The sequence below is a fragment of the Cajanus cajan genome, chromosome 7, assembly GCF_000230855.2.
Source record: "Cajanus cajan strain Asha chromosome 7, NIPB_CcT2T_4, whole genome shotgun sequence".
NCBI classification, from domain to species: domain Eukaryota; kingdom Viridiplantae; phylum Streptophyta; class Magnoliopsida; order Fabales; family Fabaceae; genus Cajanus; species Cajanus cajan.
Window position 1 is genome coordinate 48,795,890 of NC_138523.1, and position 19,072 is coordinate 48,814,961.

Consider the following 19,072-nt stretch of genomic DNA (forward strand, 5'->3'; position numbering starts at 1 on the left):
GATAATTATTTTTAGATAATATATCATAGACAGTTGTAGATTCTCCAAAATTATTACTTAACCTTTTGATAAACACATAATGAAAATCACAAAATAAAAGGACTAAAAACATTGATTTAAAATTTTAAAGAAATAAACTAAAAATATATCTAAACTTATAAACATACAAGTAAAGTGCATAATATTTTTATTTTTTTTATCGATAAGAATTATAATAATAATGATAATAGTAGAGTTCAAACTTAAGTTTTTGTACATCCAGGAAAGATATGACATATTTTAATACAAGGATGAGAATTATGTACTATTTGTATCTTTGAGGAGTATTAGTGATGTTTTAATAATATTTTTTTAACAAAAACTAAGAAACTTAATAAAAAATTTAAAGAAATAAAATATCACATATTTGAATGTGATTATGAGATATTTTAATACAAGGATGAGAATTATTTACTATTTGTATCTTTGAGGAGTATTAGTGATGTTTTAATAATATTTTTTAAAAAAAACTAAAAAACTTAATAAAAAATTTAAAGAGATAAAATATCACATATTTGAATGTGATTTTTTTTTATTGTAACAGAGAACAACGTAATATTTTTTATATGATTTTTTTAGGAGAAAAATGTGATTTACTCAATTACTCCTACATTTATATGAAAAATCATATATTTAATAAACATGCATTACATTTATTAAATTATAAAATATAATATTTTGGTATGTACAATAATAACAATAAAGTTAGAATTTGTATATATTTGTGTGAAACTTGTTAATTTTGATAAAAACAAAATTTAAGTACTTTATTATAGATATTTTTAATGTTATTCTCCAATTAGAAATGGATACATAAATATATATTAATAAGATTAATATTATATATAAATATATATAATCGATGTAAAACTTTAATTTTAATCAGAGAATAATACTAATGATACCTAAGTTTTGTCTTTTTAATAAATATATTATCATTATGTTTAATTATATACTATATTTAATAAATATAATAATTGATAACTTATAAGGGATAAAACTATTTATTTATGTTTATATAAATGCTATATTAATAACATTAAATACTAGATTAATATTTGTGATTGTAATCTATTTTGTTTATGGATATATAGATGATGTAGAGTAGTGTAAATGTATGGATAATGGAGAAATCAGGGTTGTGCTGTTCATGTACCTAATTGCAATGGCACTGCCCATTGGTGAGTACAAGGTATGAAACCCATCTCCTAATTCTCACACTTTCGAGGGTTCCATTTATTTGTGAGTAAGTGGAGAGATCTTGTTCTAGGACTTGTATATTTCATTTTCCCTTCTCACAATAATTCTTGTAGAGCTTCAAAAATTTCCCCTCCATTATTGGAGTTTTGTGATTGAAGAGGACTTGAAGAATTTGAAGAGGAAAGAGTGGTGTGGTCCAAAGAATTTGATCGCAAAGTAGCAAGGTATTTATATTTATACCCATTATTGTTTTGTATAGTTTCAACCATTTGGGTTTGGGAATTGGGACCAAGGTATTTATATTTTCTTCCTCTCCTTATATTGTTATATTTATATGTACTTCTGCTTTGTTTGAATGTACGTGTTAATTGTACCAATTCCAATCACATGCACCAATCGTACATACTGGCTACTTTGTTCAATCCATCTCACACGTAACAGTGTGAAAGTGAAACTACGATTAATAAAGATTATAATACAAACCCATATGATGCTAAAAAAAATACATAATAAACTTGATAATTTGATAGATTATTTGCAAAACCATTTTAATTTTATAAATATTTTAATTTAATAATAAAGTTATATTATTTGACGTTAATATTATATGATGTTAAGATTACACGATATTAACTTTTAAATTCTTAAATATGTATAGATATTCATATACTTATTGTTCTTATGTAGTGGGCAAATTCCATTGTTCTAAAACAACTCGTTTTAAAAATAAAATAAGTAATTTTAGTTATTAATGAAAACACTAAATTATAAATATAACCGTTATTAAAATTATTTATTTTACTTTCACTTAAAAAAGTTGAAATCTATAAGTTCCAGTTAAATGGTTTGTCATTAGATAGAGACCCAGTTGGCCTATTAAGCTATGGGGAATAGTGTTGGGAATAATTTAATATATAATATACCAATTTACCAGTTTAGGTTTGATTTATTTTATTTTTTAAATTTTTGAACCGGTATTTTCACAAGCATAATAATTGTGAGAAAAACATATAAGTATTTTTTTCTCTTTAAAGTATTAAAAAGTAAAACTTGCCCAAGTCCGTGGACGGTGCCAGGCTCTAGAGGTTAGGAAAAATACCATAATCACTGTCTTAGAAAAATGTTTTTCTTTTATAAAACGTGTATATAGTAAAGGAGGGGTTGAAGAAAAATGTCTATAACTCTTGTGATCAAGTTATAAATACAATCACAATAAACTAATTTAAGGCTTCAATAATAACGTTCGTCAAATAGAGAAAATTGAATCTAATTATAAAAAAAATGCCAGGCTTCGCTCTTTAAATACTTTCATATACGCCACCATAGACCCTCAATTTCTTCAAATCCTTCTTATAATTGGAGTCCACATTTGCAAAATGTTTAATTTCAACTTGAAATTTGTAAGAACTTAGTGTCATTGTCATTGTCTCATTTAGATTTTAGATGTTTCCGATGCATCATCTATGTTTAATTAGATGACAAGTAGATAGATAAAGTAACTATAACCATGTAAATAAAAGCTATGCATATATAAGAATGTAAACCATTAGGTAGGCAACATGTTCATTCTTGTATTGAGGAAAAGAATATTCACCTTATATTTGCACAGAGCAATTCTTATAAAATTAGCCAGACAACATCTGCATCCTTTCAAACACAATATTCAATTATTTAGGAAACCAATATTCAATTCTCAATTATTTATCTTGTCCTCCACACAGAGCTTCAAGTATATATCGTTTAGCTACTTAACCAATAACTAATTAACTATGACTAGCATGTTTCACTTCACTCTCTGGGCCGGCAACATAAAATTCTGAAAACAAAATCTAATTTTCTTATTTATTTTGTCCTTGCTAGCTACAACCGACATAGTTAACAATGTTTCTCCTAGTACTTCACGAGGACAAGCCTTGTATATATATATTTATGTTGGTTATGGTTCACACTTCACACACATTTTGTCTCAGCCTCAAACCATTAACTTAGCATTAACAAGTCCATCAAACTTGCAGAAAATGTCAGGAGAGGAAGTTTGGTCATCAAATGAAGAAGAGTATAACAAACCTCAGCCTCCATTTGGTAACAAGAGTGGCTACGATTCAAGAACAGGCATTTATCACTCTCTAGTTAAGCTTGACACCAAGCATGAACTCCCAACAAAGCTTGACCTCAACACTGCCAATTTTGTGCTGTCACAGTTTCCACAAGCAGGCCTTGCTGAGGCAAGAATTGCATTCATTGATTCGAGTACTAATAGGAGTGTAAGCTATGCTGAGCTAAGACAATCTATTTACTCTCTTGCATCAGCTTTGTTCCATGGACTTGAGGTTAGGAAAGGAGATGTGGTGCTTGTGTTATCGCCAAACTCAATCTTGTACTCAGCCATATGCCTAGCTGTGTTATCAGTTGGAGCAGTTCTCACCACTGCCAACCCCATCAACACTGCCTCAGAAATCGCCAAGCAAGTGCGCGATTCGGGTGCTAAACTAGCCATCTCAGCTCCTGAGGAGCTACACAAGTTGATCCCAACTGGGGTTCCTACAATTCTCACATCTCGTTCTTCTGATGGCAAGATGTTATCAGTTGAAGAGTTGATAGAGGGCTGTTATGGTTCACCAGAGTTTTTGCCACATGTTCCTGTGGCTCAATCAGACACTGCTGCTATACTTTACTCTTCAGGTACCACAGGAGTAAGCAAGGGTGTGGTTTTGACACATGCAAATCTCATTTCCATAATGAGACTACTCTGGTGGTCTGCTGATGTCAGTGCATCACAAGATGATGTTTTCTTGGCCTTCATTCCAATGTTTCATGTCTATGGACTTGTGTTCTTTGGATTTGGATTGTTGTGCGTTGGCGTCACAACAATTTTGATGCAGAAGTTTGACTTGCCGGCTATGCTTGATGCAATCCAGAAGCACAAGGTTAACAACTTACCAGCAGTGCCACCAGTGATCCTTGCACTAGTGAAACATGCAAGCAAAATTAGGTGTGACTTGTCAAGCCTAAGAAGGGTGGGGTCAGGTGCTGCACCTTTGAGCAAGGAAGTGGCACAGGATTTTAGGAGGATGTTTCCTTGGACTGAACTAAGGCAAGGTTATGGACTAACAGAAAGTTGTGGTGGAGCAACATTTTTTGCCTCAGATAAAGATGCTAAGGCTCATCCAGATGCATGTGGGAGGCTGCTCCCAACTTTTTGTGCAAAAGTGGTGGACACTGAAACGGGGAAGCCTTTGCCTCCTAACAAAGAAGGAGAGTTATGGTTCAAAAGTCCTACTATTATGAAAGGATATCTAGGAAATTTGGAGGCAACAACTGCAACCCTTGATTCAGAAGGTTGGTTGATGACTGGTGATCTTGGTTACATTGATGAGAATGGATTTGTTTACATAGTTGAACGGATAAAAGAGCTAATCAAGCACAATGGATATCAGGTACTCAAAGCCATGTACAGTTTAGTTTTCAACTAGAATATAAGTAAATTGCTTCAGTTATCAAGGTATTAAATTGCTTGTCAGGTGGCTCCCGCAGAACTGGAATCTGTGCTGCTAAGTCATCCCCTTATAGTTGATGCAGCAGTTATACCGTGAGTTACCTTCTCGCATTTTCACTCTCTGTTTTCATTATTTGTATGACTTTCTTATGTGAATAAAAAATGTTGCAGGGTTGAAGATGAAGAAACTGGACAGATACCAATGGCATATGTGGTGAGAGCAGCTGGTTCTAAACTCTCAGAAGATCAAGTCATTCAATTTGTTGCAGGCCAGGTAACTCTTGTCCGCTGCATGCTCTATTTTCTTGTTGGGATACAAAGTCCCACATTGTTAAAATGAGAGGATGAACATGGATTTATAAGCATATACAAAGTCTCTATTAGCCTAAAACTTTTTTGGATGATGGCCAAAAATAAATCTCTGAATTTAAAGTTTAAAGTAGACAATATATATAATATCAATGTAGAGAAGTATATGAATTTCTGATGAATAATAGTATATCACACCCCTCTTGAGAAATACATCTCTACAAAAACAACTTCATCATTTTAATTATTTTTTTTATTTTACTCAAAGTAATTTGATAATTTTTCAGGTGGCTCCATATAAGAAAGTGAGAAGGGTGAGTTTCATTGACACTATTCCAAAGTCAGCTGCTGGCAAGATATTGCGCAAGGATCTTGTTTCTCAAAGCAAATATCAACTTGTCTCCAAGTTATGAGTAACATTTATAAATGATAGTAATCCAGAATGTTTTACTTGTTGGTCCTAAGGGTCTCAATTTTCCATTGTGTAAAACTAGTATAAACGGATTTGGTAAAAAGAAGAGAAGAATAGACTCACCAGACACAGTGAAATCAGAATTCAACTGTGACTCAATAAATACTTCTTTAATAAAGAATATTGGCCTTTGTGGTTTTGATCTTATTGTGAGTTCGTAATTTTGTATTGTTTTGTTGCCTTTTGAGGCTTTGATTGCCTGTAGCACTACATTTGTATTTAAGTTATAGATAAATATTAAGTTTGAAAATATTGTGGCTAATTTAGCTTCTGTAACTAAAGTTGCAGAGATTATCATTCACTCTAGCTAAAAACAATTGATTTGATCCAAGAAAAATTGCCGAAATAGTTATTTATTCGTGATGTAGTGGGAAAAAAACAATTGATTTACTTTGGTTGTTAGGTTAGGTTTTCCTGTTTGAGAACTGACAAACTAACATTGCGCAATACAATTTAATTATGCAAGTAATCAGCTTTTTGGTTTTATATTTTGGTCTTAAAACTTATAAAAAGTTTGCAGTTCAATATAATATTGGTTTTATTGGTTGGAATTTCACTGTTATGTAAAAATAAATGGGCTTGATTTTTTTTTAACAAGTTAACTTTTATAAAAATGATGTCTGTATAAAGAAATGCTTGTATATTTAAAGCTAAATCCTTTTGGAATCATGAATTAGTTCATGCAATAGTTCAATGATCAGTTTGGTTTTCAAAACTCTTCCATATAACTTATGAATGGAACAGGTTATTATCCAAGAATTACTAATCTAGGAATATTGCACCACCTTTTGAGTTAAAGGATTTTTTTAAGTATACATTTTTTAATTTAAAATCTCGTAAATTTACTAGATCCCAAACTACTATATCATTATTACGGGGATTACCTTTTGAGTAAAAATATACTACTAACATGTCAAGTTTAATCCGAACTCAAGTATGATAGAAAAAGGTTAATTCAAGTTGGTGTTTGAGTCTAATCTTTATTAAAAATATATGACTTGATCTTGACATATTTACTTGTTATAAAAAAAAATTATAGGTTTATATAAAGTGTAATCTTATATACTGTGTAAAAAATTTCCTTATAATAATTTAACATTAAGAAATACTAAATTTTATAAAAATCTAATTTAACTTGTTTATATGATATTGACACATTTTTTTTAAGTTAATTTGACATTCTTAATGATAAATTATTTAAAAAGATATTTTGATAAAATCTTTAAATAGAACATAAATCTATCTTTCAATAAACTTGTAAGCTTGACTCTATGTAACTCAATGTGTATAACATTATATATATATATATATAAAGAAATTTATTTATTATAAGATATTTTTTTATATTTATTTTACTTAATAATTCATATTTTACATTAAATTCTAATGATCTAATTATTAAATTTAAAAAATAATACATTAATTAAGTCTTTTAATTTTTAAAAAATTTAAAAATTATTTGATATTTTCTTTTATAATTTAAATTAATGGATAATCATAAAAATATTTTATTAAATGGATGATTCTAGCTCTAGGGTATGTAAATTAATACTTACTGTCCATCTAATTCCATTACTTGGACACACCATGCTTTCTTCTCGTCCATTCATAACCAAGGCAACCGTCAATCGCTAAAACACTAATTTCAATGCCAATACTTGAACTTCTGTTCTCCACATTGGACGTACACAAACGACTAATATCAAATTAGCACTCTTATGCTCACAAGCAATCTACCGACATTAATTCAAAACATGAATAATCAATGACCCTCCAAGCACTCGCATTGAAGAAATACAATTCCACCAGAATCAGATGGCGACGATAACATATCCTCAGCACCCAATGATCATTCTACTTTGTGTATCAAACCAAAATATGACACCAAACATAAGGGTCACCCAAATGAATAAAATAAAACTAAAATTGCATTCCCCTAGCAATTGAACATACTAATAATTAAATTTAAAATGGACTAAAAACATGTGAATAAGATGCCAATATCTACTCAAATGAATAGAATAAAATAAAAGATTAATCTATAGAATTTAATGGACACTTGAGTATGAAAAGAATCAGTCAAAAGTAAACTTGTTAAGGTACAAATTACAAATACAAAAAACTCATGTACCCATCTCTCGAAAGTTTCAGATTTCAGTCCTTAAAAATTGGGGTCCATCATGCATTTCAACTCAAAAGATGACACCGTAAAAGTTCTGTAACGAGAAAATGTCATTTTCAGCATGAAAAAAAAAAAAAAAATATATATATATATATATATATATATATATATATATATATATATATATATATATATATATATATATATATATATATATATATAACCTATTGAGGTTCCTCAGAGACTTAACTCTAAACCACTTTTAGTTGACATTGCTTTCATGGCTACATAGTTCTCATTTCTCACCCCCACCAAACAATCGCCAAACTCTACCAGAACCCTGCCTCTGAGCTGTTGCAGCGAGCTCCATCTCCTGGTCCAGAGCAGACTTCTTTTCACGGAGAGCCTGTACCTCATCTTCCACAGACTGCATTGATTCCAGCATCTTCTGGAGTTCTGCAATTTTGGCCTGGAAACAAACATTACTAATATACTTAAATCTTACACAGCAACCATAAATCCATATTATGCTTTAAAGTAGGAAATTGAATGTGTACCTCCAAGTTAAAGCATCTTGATCTCTCGGCCACAAGTTGTCCCTGGACTGATTGGAGTTCCTGAAATACATATTTAATTATGAAAAAAACCAGCTACATATTTAATTATAGCACACCCTCATATGAAAATTGCAATACATACCTTGGTCAACTCAGTATGATTATTATTAATTTCCTCTATCTCGCCTCCAAGTTTAGAATTTTCAGCCCTGACTTCTGCAATTGACAATTCCAATAACCGCTTTTCTTCTTTAATGGCTTCAATTTTATCTGTGACATCATCTTTAGGATGACCATTTACAGATGACTTGGAATTTATATCATCTAGTTGCATGAAATCCAACTTCTCAGATTTAGACAATGCATAAGCTGAAGTAACAGAAGCTGCAGCTGCAGCAGCAGCTGGTGATTGGAAAATCTTGGGACGCACGGTGTCCTTTGCCTTGGGTCTCATAACAAAAACCTGAACTTGCAAGGGAGCCCAGCCATTAGCCATAGAATCCACAATATGAAACACCAAAATTTAATTTAAAAAAAATGCCTTTAACAATATGTAAATCTAGCAAATTCAGAATTCAGGGTATAACATGCCATTTGCAATACATAATGTCAGATAAAATTCAGTTTGATTGAATTGAATCAAATCAATTTGCATGACACAACAATCAGGCCTTATCCCGCTAGGTAAATGGACAATCAATGCCATTGGGCTTTTTTGATACTAAATACCAAATTTTTAATAAAACCATTTAGTGCAAGGTCGCTTGTATTGGACCGTCTTCCATTTTAATCACTTTTCTCTCCGAAGCCTCCATTGGTCTCCTCACTGACCAAACCACCCGAGGAAATTTATGTAATATTCTCTCCAAGTTTCTCATCGTCTTTGTTCCTAATCTTATCCTTTCAAGAATGTTCAATGATCAACCTAAGCATTCTGATCTCCAAAACGAGTGATATTTGCTCGTGTAAATGTCACTTGTTACTGCCAAAACATTTGCATAGAATTGATATATTTCTACGAATAATTGAAATTCAATTTCTTGATCTGAATCTTCAATTTTTGGAAAACAAAACATCATTGCCGCTCGTCTTTTTAATCCCATCTATCTACTTGATGTTCTTGGAATTATTCCAATAGCCTTTTTTTTTTAAATAATAAATCCTTCTCGTTTCTAGGATAATTTAGTGCAATGTTCCTGATGAATCCTAATATTGCAATAAGAAAAAGGTAAAATCATAGTTGACCCTTGTGGTTTTACTCGAAAGCACTTTGTCCATGTGATTATGAAAATTGATACACTTCGTTAACACCCTGGGGTCTGCAATGTTATCACATAACCACCCTGTGATTTTTTTACCCATTTATTCTTTATTTATTTAACGGTAAGATGCAGGCAAGCCATGTGAGCTCCCTTTTCTACTTTCAAGCCATTCCCTACCAATTTTTCCACAAATTAATCACAAGTTCCTAGCTCCATTTTTCTTAAAAGGCCCAATTCTCTGCAAGATATTAATATGAGATGGAGTAGGAAGTCCAAAAACTCTCAAGTCTGTAAGTGAAGCTCAAAAAGGAGGCATCGGTCCAAACAAGCAGGCAGTTTGGACTCAAGAACACTTCAACAAAGATAGGTTCAAACTGTTTCCATTCCCCAAAGCAAACAAGTAGGCATACATGGTCCATATGAATTGGCATGCATGTCCATATGAGCAGGAAGTGTGTAGAAACTATTTCTTAAACAGAAGCATACAACCAAGCACTCAAGTCGCTGAGCAAAAAACCATGCATGCTGCAACAAAGGACCAATGCAAGTACAAAACCTCTCCCATGGCTACAATTGATGAAACATGACATTTCAAACTGAAAGGGTGTACATATATGAATCATCATCAAGGGTTAACAGGGACAGTTATAGGCAGAAGCATACAAATCAATCAATCTTCCTTACAAAAACAAAATAAGAAAGCCAATCTTCTATAGCGAATAAAAAAAATTACAAATATTACATCACATACCTCATTGCTATACCTCCCATTATAGCCTCCAAAAGCTAACAGATACTTTTCTCCGTCAATCAGTGCTGAACAGACACTAAGACCCTGGTATAAATCATTGGATAAAGAATACACATTAACATAACAGGGCATGAATTATTATCAGTTTTTTCAGTACAAGCAATTGCTTACAGAATCATTATCATATTCAATTACACATTCACTCTTATTGAGACATCGTATATCAATAAAAAAATGAATGTCCTAGAACTCCCACTACCTGCATACATTGTCATGGATCACTAGATGTGAAAAATAAGAGGAAACTGAAAACTAAGATCTCTTTGTTTATGAAAATAAAAATAGGCAAGTCCTGGGTCCTTGTTTCAATGTTTAGGAGAAAACATTATCCCAAACAACTGAAACTGAAGATACAAAATAACAAGTTCTTGGAGAAGAGAAAATTACATATATAATCATATTAAAAAGCCTCAAAATCAACAATCACAGGTAAGGAAATAATAAAGATCTTGGAGAAGAGAAAATTACAATCCTCCATATAATATTCCAGGAAATATTAATAAAAATATATATTAAAAAAAGATTATTGCACTAAGTAATTACCTCACTAGAAAGTGGATCCTTTTGCTTCACAACAGTCAATACTGACCAAACAAGCTTAGACATGTCGAACACAAGGGTCTCAGGGCAACCTATTTCAAAAAATTGGATACTCAGACATCTATAAAAAATAAAAATAAAAATAGAGTATAATGTGTGCATAATTGATGTCAATAGTAGTTTACCCACCCCACCCCCTTCACTTTTAGGCAGTTTCTTCATTTCTTGTGATTCATTTTAAGTTTTGAAACAAGGAGGCCAAGAGCTTTTGGAGTATGTGGTGTATACAGTCTCGGTATATTTGGTTGGAGTACAAAGCCCCCATACCCTTAGATTTGTTTGAGAGGATTGTGTTTATTGTTTCACGGCAGGCTAAGCTCAATGCGATTTCAAGTGAGTAATTATTTCTGACAACCACATGGAGTGGACTTCCATGCTGCATTATTGATTCTCTCTTTTATCTGCTGCCCTGTAGTTTTACTTTTCACTACTTCTCTAATACTATTTCTTTTTAATTTTAAAAAATAAAATAATTGCATACCACTTCTATTATCCCCGCCACCAACTATAAACCAGCTTCCATCAATAGTGATACCAGCATGTCCAGCCCTAGGAGAAACTAAATCACCTTGAGTTTGTGGTTGGGACCACTCCATCTAAACCAAACAAGATTGTTAGATCATTATATGTTTAATGATAAACTTGTATAGGAAAAAAAACTACTTGGAAGATGAATGGCCAAAACTCCAGCAATTTTCTGGATATATAATTATAAATTGAAAATTAATCAAACGTTTATAAGGAATTTTAAAACTGTCCTTCCCCTTAATTCAATGGATTACAGAGTCCAGGTGAACACAGCAAGCAAAATAAACATTATGTTTCCAACTTAACACTTTACTTAAGAAGACAACATATGTAAAGAGATATTTATAAATAGCCAAGCATAAGATGCAAAAGTGCATGAGTTGTAATTATGCACACTAGTCATCATTAATGGCAAAATTAGATTTTTTGTTTTTTTAAAAGAAAAAGGTCAAATGCCCATCCATTGGCAGTATTCCACAAATCAGCTGGATAAAACTCTTTGTATCATACTTGTGAAATTTGAAGGAGCTGAAATATGTATAAGATAGGATACTGGAAAAACAGAAGCTGCATTACTGATAAACTATTGAAAATCCTTCATGTCAGTTACTGATTTTGATATGATATCAGTAACAAATAATGGTCTTATAATATAGAAAATACTGAAAATTCACTTTTGTGCATGTCTAATATACAGAAATAACTGAGCACCCCAGAATGAAAGAAACGAGCTTATTAATACTTTTATTTTATTAATATGCAAAGAAAAGTTGGGATTCTTGTGAAATAATATTTACTTACTGTTTGCATGTCTAACAAATGGAGATCATTGAAAAAGACAGAATGAGAACAACCACCAAAAATCAGAAGGTATCGCTCTCCTTGAATAGCAGCTGAATGATCGTATCTAGGAGCTGGAGGTTTCTGCCTATCAAAATGCAAGAAATTGGTATGGTCATATGGAACTTATCTAAAGCGTGAAAACACAATTTCCTAAAGTGTAAAATAGATACCACATACGTAGTCGTTATCATTTCCCAAGTCATACTTTCTAGATCGAGAACATGGACATCATTCAACAGCTTCCTGTTCATATCTTCTCCACCAAACAATATCACTTTTGAACCAACCAGTGTTGCAGACTGTCCCACACGGGCTACCTGGAAAAATAAATTGAAAACATTCAAATATCTATTTAACTACAATCAAAGTGACTCTCACATTACATATATAGATATTACAAAAAAAAAAAAAAAATCTACGTAATTGAATATTCTGCACACATAATTTCTTTTTAAAAAAAAGTTGGAAAAAGATACAGCAATAGTAACAATCAATGCTTATCCATGGATTCCATCAGTGCCATTATGCCATATCTAAAACCAAATTTTCAGTAAAGCCATTTAGAGTAGAATATTGAAAACCCTAACCAAACAAAAAATCAACACCCAAGATCAGAACATTAAACTTTTACATCAATGGACACACTTACTGGAACACTTCCAGAAGTCTCAATAACTCCAAACTGGCATGTTTTGATATCAATGTATCGAACTGCAAGAAATTCAATGAACATTGTAAGTTTCCATGTGTTACCATCTTATAATATGCTATGCACGTATATGAAATAATTGAGCACTTATATGATTTTCTCCACACTATAAATAAAATACCGTACAGATACTAGCCTGTAAATTCAGCAGAAGAAACCCTTGAATTGCCACCAAGAAGAAGCAGTTTCTCCCCCCACCTAACCTGCAGAAATTTCCATGTCTCTGTCAGAACCAATCAAACATCCAGATTATTACTAACACTCATCAGTAGCCAAACTGAAGAAAGTGGGATTTCATATTTTAACATATATGCACATCAAGAGTTGTTATACAAAATTTTACCATATTGTGACCAGATGTGGCTGGAAGAATCTCCTGTGAGCTATTGTCATCATCTTTTCCGACATTTGCTTTTAGTTTCAGAGTAGACCACGTCAAACTTCTTAAATCAAAAACCTGCAAGCGGCTAAATCACGTGACCCACTGCAACAAGTCCAAGAATCAGAAGCATCAGTGCATACCTTATACCTGAACATCAGATAAGTGTCGACCATTACGACTCCCACCAGCAATGTATAATTTTTCATCAACCACTGCTGCAGCATGCTACATTGAAGGACAAAACATGGAGTAAGTATCTGGTCCAAGACAAAGGAAGGACTTCACATAAGAAGCCTTGAATGTCTAAGGACTTAAAAATAACTCATAAATGACCCGAATGACCCAACCAAGAATTACTTTTATGGCTTTGTTAGAAAAGATATTTTGCCTAGTCTTCTCTTTAATTCTCTATTCTTAAATTCTCTAATAAAAACAAGGAAGAGAAAGAAACCTTGTAGCGAGCAGCTGGACTTGCACCAGATACAGTGATTGGTACCCAGTTGTCATATATAAGCTCCTTATGCCAATTGTTGACTGCCATATCTCTCCGGTACTCCTTTAGTCCAAGAAGAACTGTTTCAAGTCATCTTTTTTTTAATTGTCATTTCAGATTATAATCGTTTCAGAAATGATGACAAAAGCTAAAAGCCACTAGATAAGCTCATTACCCAAGCCACGGTACATTTCAAAGTATTTAATCAAATACATCATGAAATTCAGGAGAATCAATATTCAAGACTCAGTTAATATGACAACAAACAAATTCATAATTATAATATTATAGTTTGTCCAGTCTTGATATGTTAGGTTACTCATAGATGTTCAGTCCTATAAACTTCAGACTCTAAATATCCAATCATGGGTGTGAAGGGTGTCTGGTTATCCTCAGAGTATCCCATTACTTTTGTAATTAGTATTCCATTTCTTACCTAATGATTCTGCTTGACATCCAAGAGTCTGGGTAATGGAAAGCCTGTTCCTTCACCTCATAATTGAAAATAGCTAGAATTCTAGGTACTACAATGAGTACATAAAAAGCAGGGCATTTATTGTTACCGAGGCAAAGTGTGAACGCTGAAAACAGTTCACAGCCCGTGGAGGTTGCTGCGATCACAGTGGCTACAGACGAAAAGGGAGGCAGCAAAGTGTGACTTCACTTCAACATCACCTCAACCTTAACCTTAAAAATTTTGTAAAGGAGGAGAACTGTTCAAGCCTTTAAGGTCCATATTCCTAGAAACCAAGACAATATGGGACATCTTAACAAAGCTTAAGAATATGCTACATCCACACCCTCTCCGATATTTTAACAGAAAATTACACATCAAAATCTGCAAAGAGATCAGAATTTATTCCTACACCCTGATCGCTATCAAACAGCTTGAATTTTTATTTGGTCATGAAATAATACTTGTTCTTAGTCTATCTGAGTTGCTCGAATATGTCAACCGGTGTGATGGCAAGTAAAAGGATTGCTTGTTAACCACATTTTGTAATCTCTCGTTTTTTAGATGCATAATTTTACAATGAGTGAAGATTGAGTGCCACAGATTACCAATGATTAGGGAGGGGGGGAAAGTTATCACTAGCATTACTCTACACTAAGTTCCTAACGAGAAAAAAATTCCAAAATACAGCAAACACTTGCTAGCAAGCAAATCAGGGACCCGAGAATGCCGCTTAATTTAAAACATTTCAATCACAATCTTAACAATTCTCTTAATCAAAAGATTTTTTGACAATTCTTTTGACAAGCATCTAAAATTGCAAATTGAGATCGAGCACAGCGTGGAAAATAACCCCGAATTTCAAATCGAAATGGTCAAATCATATTCAACACGATAGCATAGAAATTCGAAATAGGAGCTAAGAGAAACGAACGATGGACTGGAAATGAATGTGAAACCTGAAACTAGAGAGAGACGTCAGATCTCGAAAGGCCGTCGTGTGATGCGGAGGAGGAGGAGATCAGACGGTGGCGGATCGAGAGCCACCGTCGAGATCTCAATTGATACGTCGAGACGGTTGTTTCGAACTCACGACACAACAAACGTTACTCGTACAACTGGAACTACAGACAAACTCCAATGGTTTAATGCATTTTCAGTACTTGGTCTATTTTTTTCAACTTTTTTTTTGCCATTTTAATTAATTACCTAATAAAAAAAATTATAACAAAGGGAGTCTAGATTTTTTTTTTCTGGTAATTAACTCTTTAATTTCATTTAAATTGTATTCAATCTCTAATTTATTCTACCAAAAAAATTCAGTGTCTAATTTATAATAAAAATAATATGAGTATGTTGTTTTAAAAAAAATTATATATACGTAATTTTAATTATCGGTTAATTTTGAATAAGAAGTAAATAAAAATCATGTACATCTTAAAATTATTTGTAATTTTCTAATAATTCTTTTAATTATATTTTTTATCTCAGATTTTACATATTTATTATTTCTCTTTTTATAAAAATATAATTGAAAAAATATAAATTAATTAAAAAAAGTTCTTCAAAAATATAAATAAAGAGAAGAAGAAAAAAGTGTATGTTTTAATTTACTTTTCATGTATAATTTATGTTTATCAGCGAAAGTCACATTCTGATTGTCAACTTAACCTTAAAACATTGAGTGAATGATGTTCACGAATAAAGAAAATATATTCATATATAATTTAATAGAAAATAAATAAACTTATTAAACCATTTAACTGGTTTACTAGGTTCTTTTTGGTACTCAAGCTTATTTTACAAGTTTATTAATTATTTTATTAAAAATTAATTAAAGTGACTTATAATTTATTTTTATAAATTAATTGAAATAGTTTATATAGTTTACAAGTTCATAATTTTATTAGTTTTATAAATTAATAAATATATAACTTTATATTAATTAGTTTTATAAACACCTTCAATTTAATCCATTAATTTATAAGTTTTCAACTTTTGAACTACTAACTTAATTATATATTTTCAATCGATTAATTATAAATTAATTTTATCAAACACATCTCATTCCGTATGTAGGCATGGCAACGGGGGCAGGCCCGATACTTGCCAAAAGTAAAATCTGGGTACCCATTCCTATCCTTGGCGGGGTTCGAGTTTTCCTATCCTGCCTTGCCTCTGCACCTGCTCTTACTTTTTTTTTTCTTTTTTTTTTTTAAATAAATATAAACAAGTTTAAAAAAAATAAAATAAACAGTACAAATTTTGCATATAAATATTTTTAATTTTAATTTATATATATATATATATAATCTTTTAATTATATTATTAAGCGGGGTGGGAGTGGAGGTGGGGGCGGGTATTAACATCCCGTCCCTGCACCCACTTATATCAGTCGAGAAAAATTCGAACCCAATAAATATAAAAAAAAATTGCCCAAATCAGGACGGGTACTAAGAGGCGGGTTAGATTGACATAGTTATCCGTATGACTCATTTTAAATAATTTTATTTTTTTGTCAATTAAATCTTACCGTACTCAGTCCTGGCGTTTGGGCTTAGGGCAACGAAGTTATTACTTGATTATTTATTTTGTTTTTGTCGTGAATAATTGCAGAACTGCATGGAATGTATATATATCACCGTGTGGCGTACGTGTACATGGAAAAATAATTCAGGCAACAATAGTCACAACCGCGAGCAAAACCAATGTATGATTTAAGCTTATGAAATTATATATGTGTGGTGTATGTTGATTAAAAGAATTATGAAATGATAAAAGTAATATATATATATATATAAAAATTAAGAAAAGATGATTTTACTGATACGTACGTGAGTAGTGGAAGAGTGTAATTAACAATTAATAAGCGAAGGTAAATAAATATAATTATATTATGTTATATTATATGTAGTATGTAATAATGTTTGGATATAAAAATGGATAGGCATGGCTTTATGCAGGAATAGAGTTGAACTGGTCACATCTGCTCCTGACCTCACCCTTCTTCCCAGTTCTGACTCCGAGCAAAGAAAGCCTCTCCATGGCGTAGGCAAAGTCAGTGAAGAAGGCTTGTTGGTCATTGGCGTAGAGCTCAACGATGGGGCGGGTCCGGGGGTCCACAGCCAGAAGAGAATCAGAAGACAAGAGCCCTAACCCTTTGATCAAGTTCTGGTAATAAGCATTGTCGAACTTCCCCGGTGACCTAACGTCGTTGAAGGCGGCCATGGAGGAGTCCTGGCTGTAGTTCTGGCAAACGGACCTGAGGCCGGCCACCAGCTTAGGGTGCATGGAGGGGTCAGAATCGGAGCTGGAGCTGAAGTTGTAGATACGGTGGATGAACTCCTTGCAGTGAGTGAAGCCGATGGTGTGAGCGCCGGTGAGGGAAACCATGTCCTTGATGGAGAACCCCTTGGAGGTGAACTTGTCCATGATTTGGTCCATGCTCATGTAGGGAGTGGGAAGGCTAGCGTCGACCTTGGCGGCGTCGGATTCGGTGCTGTCTTTGCGGCCGAGCTTGACGGGGTAGAAGGGACCGCCGACCATCTTGACGAGGTCGCGGGTGGCCTGGGCGACGATGTCGGAGCAGGAGACGATGCCGGGGCAGGAGAGCTCGAGGGCGTTTTTGATCTTGACGATGACGTCGAAGGCGTCGCCGGAGAGGGAGAGGTTGAGGTCGGCGTCGCGCTCGGCGTGGGGGGTGTAGGCGTTGGAGGTGATGAGGATGGAGGCGTCGCAGCCGTCGGTGATGCAGTCGTGGAAGAAGAGGCGGAGGAGGCCGGGGGCGGTGGCGGGGCTTGTGGTCTGCTTGGTGAAGACGTTTTCCAAGACGATGTTTTGGAAGTCGGGGCAGGTTGTTTTGTAGTAGTCGGTGTTGAGCTTTGCGGAGGAGAGTTGGAAGAAGGGGAGGGAGAGGAAGAGGAGGAAGAGGATCGGAAAAGCCATGGCCAAGAGAAGGGTCAAGCAAGAACCTTTTTTCTTTCTTTCTTCCTCTCTTGGGTTTCTTTCGGAAGGACGTCGACTATGGCCTCGCTAATGCATGCATGTGTGATAAAGGCTGTGGTCCGAGGCCTTCACCCCTTTTTTCTCTCTTCATATTTCCTTTCTCCCTTTTTCTATTTTTGCATGCATGCTTCCTCCTTCTCTTCCATCTCCCTTCCTAATCTTCTTCGCTTTCAACTTGGATTGCGCTTGTCCAACAAATTTCCTCTTTCTTATCCATCTTTCTTTTCTTCCCTTTTTTATCCTTCATTTTCATCCATTCATCACTTTTATTACATCAACTTTTTAAGAAATCATGTAAACTTTTTTAGATAAAATATAAAAAAATAGCGATGCAAGTTATAAAATCAACCATATGTGATAATCCAAATAAGTGGACACAATCAATCGTAATTTTTATTTTATTATTAATTAAATCTTATTTTAAATCACAAAATTATGAATAATCCCACAAAATAGAAAGTAATATTAACACAAATCGTTATAATCTTAAAAATGTAAACTAATAAAGAATATGTTAAAAGACTAAAAATTATTTGACTGTCAAATGTGAAGAGATAACTCTAGACCTCTTCTTAGACAGGTGTAGGCGTAGCACTAAGCACCGCATTTGTTCAATGTTTTGTGATTCCCCCACTTTAGCATTACCATACCCACAACATCTAACTCTTCCTAAGCAAAATTAAGTGCTCACTCTAAAGTTTCTAGAGTTTCCCATTTTTAAAGGATCTGCTACTTGACATTCATCATGATCATAAATAACAAACCCAGATATTGTTTATTAATGTTAGTT

The 19,072-nt window shown here is 33.2% G+C and overlaps 3 protein-coding genes across 11 annotated transcripts; 1 reads left to right on the forward strand and 2 right to left on the reverse strand.

Annotated features, from left to right (window-relative positions):
• Positions 1-1,111: 1,111 nt before the first annotated feature.
• Positions 1,112-5,663, forward strand: LOC109805054 (putative CoA ligase CCL5). 3 transcript variants are annotated; one of them, XM_083059936.1, is made up of 6 exons: positions 1,112-1,231; positions 1,353-1,463; positions 3,255-4,676; positions 4,761-4,828; positions 4,907-5,009; positions 5,332-5,663. In XM_083059936.1, the coding sequence occupies exons 3-6, from the start codon at positions 3,258-3,260 to the stop codon at positions 5,455-5,457; spliced, it is 1,716 nt and encodes a 571-aa protein (XP_082916062.1). In that variant the 5' UTR covers positions 1,112-1,231; positions 1,353-1,463; positions 3,255-3,257; the 3' UTR covers positions 5,458-5,663. The 3 variants fall into 3 exon arrangements, with proteins under 3 accessions (XP_082916062.1, XP_082916063.1, XP_020222590.1); XM_083059937.1 differs by having other exon boundaries at positions 1,150-1,463; XM_020367001.3 differs by lacking the exons at positions 1,112-1,231; positions 1,353-1,463 and having other exon boundaries at positions 2,920-4,676.
• A 1,870-nt stretch (positions 5,664-7,533) lies between these two features.
• Positions 7,534-15,414, reverse strand: LOC109805326 (Galactose oxidase/kelch repeat superfamily protein). 7 transcript variants are annotated; one of them, XM_083059939.1, is made up of 15 exons: positions 15,237-15,413; positions 13,782-13,903; positions 13,478-13,555; positions 13,292-13,405; positions 13,085-13,151; positions 12,889-12,950; positions 12,417-12,556; positions 12,198-12,324; positions 11,350-11,464; positions 10,812-10,900; positions 10,209-10,292; positions 8,338-8,658; positions 8,196-8,255; positions 7,889-8,107; positions 7,534-7,732 (listed from the first exon to the last, which is right to left on the reverse strand). In XM_083059939.1, exons 2-14 carry the CDS (start codon positions 13,869-13,871, stop codon positions 7,934-7,936), a joined length of 1,521 nt encoding a protein of 506 aa, XP_082916065.1. In that variant the 5' UTR covers positions 13,872-13,903; positions 15,237-15,413; the 3' UTR covers positions 7,534-7,732; positions 7,889-7,933. The 7 variants fall into 7 exon arrangements, with proteins under 7 accessions (XP_082916065.1, XP_082916067.1, XP_082916070.1 ...); XM_083059941.1 differs by having other exon boundaries at positions 7,534-8,107; positions 13,782-13,886; positions 15,237-15,414; XM_083059944.1 differs by having other exon boundaries at positions 7,534-8,107; positions 13,471-13,555; positions 13,782-13,886; positions 15,237-15,414.
• A 1,729-nt stretch (positions 15,415-17,143) lies between these two features.
• LOC109805204 (peroxidase 65) lies at positions 17,144-18,487 on the reverse strand. Its single transcript, XM_020367215.3, has one exon. It carries the CDS (start codon positions 18,220-18,222, stop codon positions 17,233-17,235), a length of 990 nt encoding a protein of 329 aa, XP_020222804.2. The 5' UTR covers positions 18,223-18,487; the 3' UTR covers positions 17,144-17,232.
• Positions 18,488-19,072: the final 585 nt, after the last annotated feature.

Bases quoted from the DNA above. Each gene is read 5' to 3' on its own strand.
- LOC109805054 (XM_083059936.1), top strand. From the start codon at position 3,258: ATGTCAGGAGAGGAAGTTTGGTCATCAAATGAAGAAGAGTATAACAAA. The intron at 4,829-4,906 runs GTGAGTTACCTT...AAAATGTTGCAG, and splicing joins GTTGATGCAGCAGTTATACC to GGTTGAAGATGAAGAAACTG. The intron at 5,010-5,331 runs GTAACTCTTGTC...ATAATTTTTCAG, and splicing joins TTCAATTTGTTGCAGGCCAG to GTGGCTCCATATAAGAAAGT.
- LOC109805326 (XM_083059941.1), bottom strand. From the start codon at position 13,871: ATGGCAGTCAACAATTGGCATAAGGAGCTTATATATGACAACTGGGTA. The intron at 12,557-12,888 runs GTAAGTGTGTCC...TTATTTTTCCAG, and splicing joins AGACTTCTGGAAGTGTTCCA to GTAGCCCGTGTGGGACAGTC. The intron at 12,325-12,416 runs GTATGTGGTATC...GCATTTTGATAG, and splicing joins TGGGAAATGATAACGACTAC to GCAGAAACCTCCAGCTCCTA.
- LOC109805204 (XM_020367215.3), bottom strand. From the start codon at position 18,222: ATGGCTTTTCCGATCCTCTTCCTCCTCTTCCTCTCCCTCCCCTTCTTC.